General features: G+C 33.2%; 1 protein-coding gene across 3 annotated transcripts; it reads left to right on the plus strand.

Annotated features, from left to right (window-relative positions):
• Nucleotides 1-1,024: 1,024 nt before the first annotated feature.
• Nucleotides 1,025-6,297, plus strand: LOC127083526 (linoleate 13S-lipoxygenase 2-1, chloroplastic). 3 transcript variants are annotated; one of them, XM_051023830.1, is made up of 11 exons: nt 1,331-1,508; nt 1,995-2,001; nt 2,791-2,949; nt 3,095-3,363; nt 3,465-3,705; nt 3,828-4,154; nt 4,245-4,330; nt 4,431-4,541; nt 4,629-4,930; nt 5,008-5,274; nt 5,410-6,297. In XM_051023830.1, the coding sequence occupies exons 1-11, from the start codon at nt 1,359-1,361 to the stop codon at nt 6,167-6,169; spliced, it is 2,679 nt and encodes an 892-aa protein (XP_050879787.1). In that variant the 5' UTR covers nt 1,331-1,358; the 3' UTR covers nt 6,170-6,297. The 3 variants fall into 3 exon arrangements, with proteins under 3 accessions (XP_050879785.1, XP_050879787.1, XP_050879786.1); XM_051023828.1 differs by lacking the exons at nt 1,995-2,001; nt 2,791-2,949 and having other exon boundaries at nt 1,025-1,692; XM_051023829.1 differs by lacking the exons at nt 1,331-1,508; nt 1,995-2,001 and having other exon boundaries at nt 2,614-2,949.
• The last annotated feature ends 4,196 nt before the right edge of the window (nt 6,298-10,493 follow it).

Below are 10,493 nucleotides of genomic sequence, written 5' to 3' on the forward strand. Positions count from 1 at the left end.
AATAATAAGATTTAATATTTTAAAGTAATTCTTTTATTAAATTATTTAAAAATATATAATCGTAAGAGCGTATATTCTCATGCACACCATCCCAAATAATTCTTTTTTTAAGAAGAACTTTAGTCATTAGACTATTAAATAAAAAAATAAAAAATAAAACTTTTACTTATATTTATATTTAAAATTTAAAATGATTATTATTAATTGGTCCAATTGTGATTGACGTTGAATTTGATAGAGAGAACCACAGTTTGATCTCCGTAATTGCGATCGGAAAGAGGTTGGAATCACTTGATGTCAGAAGTGTTGGGGAGTTTAGGAGCGTCAATGAGATTAATGCTCCGGAACCACAGAAGAAAGATGTCATATCTCATCCCAAAATCTTAAGGTGTTAGATTAATGAATCATTTGTCTTATAAATTCAACATTCCACAAATTGATAAATAATGAGACTTTAACCACTCATACTTGCACTCAACAAAAACTGATCTATGAATCGGATAAATCGGTTAAGTAGACCGGATACTAAAGATACTGATGGTAAAAACAAAACAAAAATTAAAATATTTTTATTATTTATAATAGTGACCTGAAAGACTTGTAAGCAAGTCTCTCTACTTCAAATAACTTATTTTTGTCTTTTACAATAAAATTGATAATTTAATTTGAGCCTTATATGGAAAACGCGTTCCGACGGGACTTGTTGTGCGTACACTATGTCTGTAGCATGGATGTGCTTACTCCAACAACCGTTCAATAATTTTATTCAAACTTAAACTAAATTAAACTACTAGTATATCTACAATTTATAATGTTATTTATTTTATAAATCAAATGACAATCTTACATTAATTTGGTTATCAACTTAACTTTATGAAGTCAAGTTATAATGTTATATTACTTGTATAAAAAGTCAATCCTAAAAATAGCTATACCCAGAACTTGCCCTACTTTATCAGATTTGATTCTTAACGAGTAAGAAAAAATTTCTTATAAGAAATCTCCATTGAAATATGAGGATAAAACTTCACCTAATTATGCTCTTCTTTTCAACAATATTGTTTTGCTATTGGCTTAAAATGTCAACAATTTGAATTCAATAAATATAAGACTCCAAAATGATATCTATTTTTGCCCAATAAAGACGATTAAAGAGTCCCTTTTGGCAGGTTTCTGACCCAAATAAACACACTATACCATGAATGCATAATTTGGACTTATTTTAAGTGGATTGGTTTTAATTTATGTAATGACGTAGAAATTGAAAGTTTGTAGCAACTAGGCTAGCATTATTGTGAAGTGTAAATACTAATTTTCACCAACCATAAGATATTGTAGGGATATTGGAATACCAAACTATGACGCATTTGTTGAAGACACCACATGTTCATAGATCATTCACCATTAACAACGCCTCTTCCACTTCCTATATATGGAAGAAAGATATTTGTCACAAGAATAGCAATTGGTTCTTGAAATCTTCTTGTCGGGGACAGAACAAAAAGGTTGTCTTAAAAAGGTTTGTGTCTCCTTCGTGCATGAGAGTGAAGATGGCAACAAGTAAATCTCGTAATGTGAAAGCCGTAGTGAGTGTGAAACAAAGTGTTGGTGGTGTTATTAAGAATCTTGTTACTGGTATTGTTGGAAACAATCACTTGATTTTGGAGCTTGTTAGTGCTGATCTTAATCCAAGTAAGTTTATGACTTAATTCTATGTTTGTTCTCTTGATCTTTACGTATGTAATTTAGGGTTAGTCAATCTTTTATGTTAACACTATGTTGAAATACATTTCAAGATCTTTAACTTGTAAATTTTTTTTAATCCAAATTTCTAAGTGTTTTAAGATTACAACAAGGTTAATTAGAAGATATAATAGATTCATGAGTTGAGTTAAAATAGCAACACTATTTAATTTATAGGAGAATATAAGGTGTCTTTTATGCATTGAGAAACCATAGTGGAAAATATTGGAAAACATAAATAGAGAATAGAGATATCTTGTTCTAAGGAATGGTTTAAGGTGTGTTATGTATCATGACATAAATTTTGTGACTTTTCAAAATAATTTATGATGTTTTTTAATAATTTTTTAAAATCATTTTATATGTTTTCTGAGATAATTTAAAATTTATTTTATTTTATACAAATTAATTTATAAGTATTTATTTTAATAAGCATTTTTTATATAAATTGTAAGAAAAAAATGTTTATCCAAAGAGACTCAAGAATAAATAACACATAATTTTGATTTCTCTTTTTTCCTCCGAAAGTTTTATTTTCTGTGTTAGAATATTTGTTAATGGAAAAAATTAACTTAAAGATTTTTGGAAAAAAATTTAATTTTAAAAAACTTTTGTAAATAAAAAATATCACGTGAATGTATTTATGATGAATTTGGAAAAATTGAAAGAAAAAATGTAACTATAAAAAGATAAATGAAAGAAATGGAATTTGAACCCCTTTCGTCAGTTTTTATGTCGTCAAATTAATATTAACCGTTTGATTTTGACGCGAGAGTCAAATCTATTTGAATGTGTGAAAGTGAATGCAGTTTTTTTTTTTCCACATTTGGTAATATATAGATATACTTGTTGATGATGTATAGATATATACAGATAGATAAAGTACGGATTGAAGAATTGTGGCTACTATCTAGCCACCATTATCATCATGTTCTTTTTTTATGTATCTCTTAAATATGCAATTAATATATTGTATCAACAACACCTACCAACCTACCATAGCAACTGGATCTTGAAATCTTAGCACATTGAAGCCTTAAGCTTAAGGTTGTGTTTGTGTAATGGCTTCAACCAAAACTCATCATAATGTGAAAGCCTTAGTGAGTGTGAAACATAGTGATTTTGGGCTTATCAAGAATTTTGTTACTGGTATTTTTGGTAACAATCACTTGCTTTTGGAGCTAGTCAGTGATCAACTTCTTTCAAGTAACTTTCATTTCATACCTTCCCCCCGCGCGCGCACAGACACATGTGTTTGATATATGTTTGGATAATATGTATAGTAATGACATGTTGTGAAGTCTAATATATTTGATTCTATTGGTTTATGTGTTTTAATCTGAAAATGTAGAAACGAACTCGGAGAAAAAGGCGATAAAAGGAAAAGCGCACGAGACTGAGAAAAAAGAGAACGATGTGGAATATGAAGCGACGTTTGTGTTACCGGCTGATTTTGGAAATGTTGGTGCTGTTTTGGTTGAAAATGAACACAGTAGTGAGATATTTCTAAAGAATATAGTCCTTGATGGTTTACCTGATGGTCCTGTTCATCTTTCTTGTCAATCATGGGTTCAACCAAAGCATGATTCTTCTACTAAGAGAGTTTTCTTCACTAACAAGGTACTAATAATAATGATAATGATAAAATTGCATCATATAATGTTATGCTGATTTTAATTTGTATGTTGTTTCTGTTTATGCATGGAATTATTGATTAATAGATGTATTTGCCATCACAAACACCAAGTGGATTGAGAAAGCTGAGGGAAAATGAGCTAAAAGAAGTAAGAGGGAATGGTGAAGGTGAAAGAAAAAGCTCAGACAGAATCTATGATTATGATGTGTACAATGATCTTGGTGATCCTGATATCAACAGTAAACTCAAAAGGCCTGTTCTTGGTGGCAACAAACAGTATCCATATCCTAGACGGTGTCGTACCGGTCGAAAGCATTCTAATACAGGTTATCTAGAATCATTTGCTACTGTTTTTTTCATAGTATGTGTTCTAGAATAGAGATTTGGTATTTTGAACATGTAAGCTACTAAGGATATAACATAAGGTTTTGTTGTTTTTGTTATATAGATTCATCATATGAAAAGAGAGATTTGAATTTCTACGTTCCTCGCGACGAGGCATTTGCTGAGATTAAGAAGATACAATTCAATGCAACAACGGTTTCGTCAGGAGTAAAAACAGTTTTGGAATCTTTAGATACAATTTTCACTGATATAGATCTTGGATTTGATAGTTTTGAAGACATAGACACACTTTTCAAAGAAGGGTTTCAGTTACCAACATCTCTTGATTCAAATAAGTTAAATTTGCTCCAAAAAGTCATTCCTAGGTTCATTAAGGCTGCAAATGATAGCCAAAATGTTCTGCGCTTTGATACACCAGAAGCACTTAAAAGTAAGAATGTTCACTTCTTTTTAAATTTGTTGATAGTAATCAGCTAAGTATTTTTTAGATTACTTGCGTTACAAGTTATTTGAATTGCAGGAGACAAATTCTTTTGGCTGTCAGATGAGGAATTTGCTAGGGAGACATTGGCAGGGGCCAATCCAAATAGCATCCAATTAGTCAAGGCAAAAATTGTTGCAAATATTTTCTATTACTTTTCGAGTAATATCGTCTACGATTAGGAAAAAGTTTTATTAATTTTTTCTTGGTGTACTCATTGTGTAGGAATGGCCTATAAGAAGTAAATTAGATTCCAAAATATATGGTCCACCAGAATCAGCAATCACTAGAGAAGTCATCGAGTCGCAGATAATTGGTTATACCACGGTTGAAGAGGTATTAACTACTAAGCATCAATGATATTATTACATTTAGATTAGATTATGTTATGATTAAAAAGTTGTTTAATTTGAGTACATGCAGGCCATTCAAGAGAAGAAATTGTTCATGCTAGACTACCATGATTTATATATACCATATGTAAGCAAAGTGAGGGAATTGGAGAATACTACACTATATGGATCAAGAACATTGTTCTTCCTCACCAAACAAGGCACATTGAAGCCACTAGTTATAGAGCTTACTAGACCGATTATTGGTGACAAACCGCAATGGAAACAAATCTTTACACCTGCTTCTGATTCGACGAATCTTTGGCTTTGGCGGCTTGCAAAAGCTCATGTTCTTGCTCATGATACTGGTTACCATGAACTTATAAGCCATTGGTGAGTACAATTCAATCATATTAGTTGTTACTAGTCTAGTGAGAATATTAGTGCTAACAATTTGTTGATTTTTATAGGTTAAGGACTCATTGTGTTGTAGAACCCTTTGTGATCGCAACAAATAGGCAACTTAGCACGATGCATCCAATCTATAAGTTGCTTCATCCACATCTCAGATATACTTTGGAGATAAATGCACTCGGTCGTGAGATTCTTATTAGTGCTTATGGAGTCATTGAAGACTCATTCTTTACTCAAAAGTATTCAATGGAATTATCCGCTGTCGCATATGATAAGCTTTGGCAGTTTGATTTGCAGGGACTACCAAATGATCTTATTTATAGGTAAAGTCTATAGATCTATATATTACTAAACGTTGCAGAGACCTCAAAATCCTTTATATTGCAGTTACAGACCGCAGTTTAAAATCATGTTGAATATTATATACTAACTTTTGCTCATGGAAATGATCTTTTTAGAGGATTGGCTGTGGAAGATCCTAATGCACAGCATGGAGTAAAGCTAGCGATTGAAGACTACCCTTTTGCGAATGACGGTCTTCTCATATGGGATGCTATAAAACAATGGGTGACAGAATATGTCAATCATCACTATCCAAGTCCAAGCATCATAGAATCTGATCAAGAGCTTCAAGCATGGTGGGCAGAAATTCGAACAAAGGGTCACGGCGACAAATCAGAAGAACCATGGTGGCCAAAACTCAAAACACAAAAAGACCTTATTGACATCATCACCACCATAGCTTGGGTAGCATCTGCACATCATTCAGCTACAAACTTCGCACAATATGCTTACGGAGGCTATTTTCCTAACAGACCAACCGTTGCTAGAAGCAAAATGCCTACAGAAGACCCTACAAAGGAAGAATGGGAAAAATTCATCAACAAACCTGAGCAAACACTTTTGGAGTGTTTTCCATCACAGATCCAAGCAACTTTGGTGATGACCATTTTGAACTTGTTATCGTATCATTCGCCGGATGAAGAGTACTTGGGAGAACTCATTGAGCCATCATGGGCTGAGAATCCAACTATAAAGGTAGCATTTGAGAAGTTCAATGGAAGATTGAAGGAAATTGAAGGCATAATAGACACAAGAAATGCAGATAGTAATTTGAAAAATAGGAATGGAGCTGGGATAATGCCTTATGAGCTAATGAAACCATTTTCAGGACCTGGAGTTACTGGAAAGGGAGTTCCATATAGCATATCTATTTAATAATCATGGATCACATGTTTCATTAATTTTATTACAACAATAAGTCATATCCATTAAGTAATCATGGATCAGATGTTTCATTAATTCTACTACAATAATAACTCATAAATATCATGTTTTTACAATTACTTTTGTTGTTGTTTTTAGAGTAATGTTTTGTTTGAAGCTGTGTTTTTTTTCTTGAATCTCTTAGATGATATTATTTTTATTGGTTTGATGAATGATTTCTTAATATCTTTGGATGGGAGATAACTGTCTGACAACAATCTCTTAATGGAGTGTAAGTAATTGTGAATGGTTTGCTAAAATTAGGAATAAGATTAAAATCATATCAAATTAGACATACTAATGTCATATAGACCTACTACTGTATATTTTCAATACTAGACAACTTGATGTCAATAAAACTAAATGGCAAAATATTATATATCAGTACATATTTGTTGGCATTTAAACCAGCTTATTAATTTGCACATAGTTGATTGTCATTTAAAGTTGTATATTCTATTTTATTGTAAATTATTTTGTAAGTATGTACGGATTAAATAGCGTATTTATTTGTGTATAGAATTTACAGATTGTATTAAAACTATAAAAAAAAAAAAGAGAATAATACAGTACAAATGCACACAATTTTCTATACTTAAATATGAGTTTAACATGGTACCTGTCTAGGTTATGATCTAACACAAGCTTTCTTGTTCTCAATCCCTTGTTCCCCGTGTTTCCAAGTCTCATGTTCTCAGTCCTTTTTTTTTCTTGCTAGGTGTCCTAGCAATTCATCTAGTTTCTTGTTTTTCTTTTTGTTGCAAATATTTTTCCAGCATCATGTCTATCAATAAGTTTAATGTTCTTTTTGGTCATCTTAATGGAAAGAACTATTCCACTTGCGCATTCTAGTTACAGATGTTTGTTAAACGCAAGGAACTTTGGAGTCATATTGACGGTACCGACTCGGCTCGTAACAAAACAATCCACAAGAAGGCACATGCCAAATGGAAGGTCAAATAAGCACAAGTTATGGCATAGATCATAGGCTCTATTGATCCTAATATTGTCATCAATCTCCTACCCTTCACCACATGGGAATATTTGAAGAAAATTTATAGTCAGAATACTCGCAGGTTCCAACTTGAACATGAAACTTATATTTTTCAGCAAGAAAATCTTTCAATTTCTAGATTTTATTTTCATTTCCTGAATCTTTGGGCTGAATATACTAACATTGTTTATAAAGATTTGTCAATTGAGGGACAAACTACAGTCCAAACAGTCCATGAGACCACAAACGAGACCAAATTCTTATGAAATTGAGATTTGAATTTGAGGGTATTCAGACTAACCTCATGAACACAACTATTATCTTTTCTTTAGATGAATGTCTAAATGCATTGTTTCATGAAGAACAACGTCTCCTAGTGATGTTCAATTCTGCAACCGTTAGTTTCCAACCATGGCATAAACATCTTAGTCTGCCAAGCTTAAACGTACTTTGTGATTTGGTAAAATCTAGAGTTCTTAGGCAATAAATTTTTTTCACCTCTTAGTGATGTTCAATTTTATTAGGAATCTTGTAAACTTGGTAAAGGTAAAGTCTTACACTTTCTGATTCATCGGTCAAATGTAAATCAACCTTTTGATATGAATCAGAGTGATTTATGGGGAATAACATCAGTTATATCTTATGCACAATACAAATACTTTATCACTTTTATTGAAAATGGGAAGAATATAAATCTCATTTATTTCAAGAATTCTTGCAAGAAAATAACATATTATCACAGAGGTCATGCCTTTCCACACCCCAACAAATTCTAATCCATTTGCTAATGTATACTAATCCACTTTGATTCATGTTTATGTTCACATGTGCCATTGAGATTAAATTACATTCCAAACTATTAATGTTTCTAATTCATTCAATTGACTTGTATTGTGTGAGGATACCATGTCACTTGTATGTTTTAGGCATGGTACATGGTTTGTAATTTGTCTAATATTTCATTTCCCATTTGTGTGATTCCATCCCCTCATAGTGAGTCACATGTTCCCCCACCCCATGAAAGTGTTATAGCTTAGGTTTATTTGTTTTATAGTCCATCATGCATGCTAACTAAAAAAGATAAAAACAAACGATAAAAATAAACCTTTTCAAAAGACAAAACACACACTTTACCCAACGTCGAGTGTTTTCCAAATAAATTCACACAACGCAACGCGAGTGCTTGATCCAACGTCAAGTATCTCAATCCATATTTCTCGTCTCTTTCTCAAACTCTCACAATTTCACAAAACATCAATAAAAAAAACCTTAATTCAACGTCAAACGGTCTTTTTCAAATCAAATTCAAAACACCATAAAAGGCTATTAGGATTGTATGCCATGATCCTTAATGGTAGAGAAGGGGTGTGAATGGTGTAACACCCCGATTTTAAATAAGAGAATTATTTTAATTGAGTTAATAATTATTTTATTAATTTAATTAAATAAAGTTGATTTATTGGGAATTATTATTATTATAGATGTTATTTATTTTAATAATAATTAAATAGATAAAATAAGTGGAATATGAAGAGTGGAAGGGTAAAAGTGGAAATGGAATAAAAGAGGCCAAAGTGAGAACTCAGGTTGTTTTCACGTGTTTTGCCTCAGAGTCAGAGAAAGAGGGAGAAACGCTGAAGAGAAAGAGAAGGAAGAGGAAAAGGCCAAAGAGTGCTCAGAGCTTCCTTCAATCCAAAGAGGTAAGGGGTCTGAACCTTATTAAACGATAATATGCGAGCAATTTCACGATATCTGTTGGATTATTGATAGATTTTGGGGATTTTAGGGAGATTGGGAAAATTGGGGTTTTGATGGAAAATCCTCCGATCTGTGAGTTTTGCCGCGTTATATGCATTATAATCGAAGTATGTTGTGTAGATATGACTGTTAAATGTCGATATTGAATTGTTAGCTGTGGAGTATGAGTGGTGGCGAGTAGAGAAGCAAAGCTGCGCTGGTTTCCTCAGCAGAGGGCTTCTGTTCGCACGCGATTCGCGGCGCGAAGCCCAGTTCGCGGCGCGAAGCCCAGTTCGCGGCGCGAACTGGGCAGGATTCAGAGGAGTTCTGTAACGCATCGTTCGCGGCGCGAACCCTGCTTCGCGGCGCGTACTGAAGCGAATTTAATTGTTCGCGACGCGATCCTTCGCGGCGCGTCCTGGAAAAATGGAGGAGTTCGCGGCGCGTCCCTATGTTGGCGGCGCGAACTGGGAAAATGCAGAAACTAATGTTGGTGAGTTTTGAGTACGTTGAGTTGCGAAACTCTTAGTAAGTCGCTGTAATGGTATTATAGACAATTAACAGTGATTATATGATTGTGTATGAGGTGTTTATGATGATAATATGTTGAATTTACGTGTTTACTTATGAATGTGTTATGTGACGATGTGATATCGTTGTAATGTTGTTGTTGTTTTGTTGAGTTGAATGTCATGCTATTAATGATGATGATAACATGACTATATGATGCTGTTGTTGCTATGTTGATTATGATGCATGTTGGTGTGCATGCATTCATGAAAGGCCGATGCCTAGTGATGAACGGACTGAGTTCCAATGATGTTGTTGACTCCGGGCTTGTTGAGAGGCTTGGTTCCTTGCGGGGAACTCGGATTCTATGGTGATGAATCTGGGAGTGGTGACCCTGTAGTTGGTCACAAAATGGGTATACCGAGTCGTGTTGAGTCATGCATGGGTGCGTGTATTGCATTTGATATGTTGTTTTGTTGATGTTCATGAGTATGTGATTATGATGATTATGATGAGCTGTGTTGGCATGTGTGAAATATATTTATGTTTGTATTACTGTCGTTATATTATTATTTAATAATGTAGTTCTCACCCCTTCTGCATGTGTTTATGTTCATCTATGATGAATAATGTGCAGATAAAGAGGAGTAGCTATTGTTGAGGTTTGAAGAATAAGTGTAGAGTTATTCTACAGAGTCGAGTCAAATGCTCTGGTCATGTGACACCGGGGTTATGGGATTCGATAGATAGTTGGTTATTATTTACGTTGTTTATGATGACTAAATGTTGAGATGTTTTGTTGAGAAAATGTTGAGATATTATTAGGAATTGTTATATGATGAATTATAATATTCGTGTTGTTGTCCGCTGCGAAGTTTTAAATATTAAATAATATGTTTTATGTTGTAATGCAATAAGTGTTATGTTGTAGAAATGTAAACTCTTCTACATGTTGTACTCTGATAATATATTTAAATATGTCGTTTGGGTAGAAGGGTGTTACATTAGTGGTATCAGAGCATGGTCAGTCCAGTC

The sequence above is a fragment of the Lathyrus oleraceus genome, chromosome 5 (genome assembly GCF_024323335.1).
Source record: "Lathyrus oleraceus cultivar Zhongwan6 chromosome 5, CAAS_Psat_ZW6_1.0, whole genome shotgun sequence".
NCBI classification, from domain to species: domain Eukaryota; kingdom Viridiplantae; phylum Streptophyta; class Magnoliopsida; order Fabales; family Fabaceae; genus Lathyrus; species Lathyrus oleraceus.

Excerpts from the sequence above, each read along its gene's own strand:
- LOC127083526 (XM_051023828.1), top strand. The coding sequence starts at position 1,359 with ATGACGCATTTGTTGAAGACACCACATGTTCATAGATCATTCACCATT. Across the intron at positions 4,542-4,628 it reads GTTATACCACGGTTGAAGAG|GCCATTCAAGAGAAGAAATT; the intron begins GTATTAACTACT and ends GAGTACATGCAG. Across the intron at positions 4,931-5,007 it reads CATGAACTTATAAGCCATTG|GTTAAGGACTCATTGTGTTG; the intron begins GTGAGTACAATT and ends TGATTTTTATAG.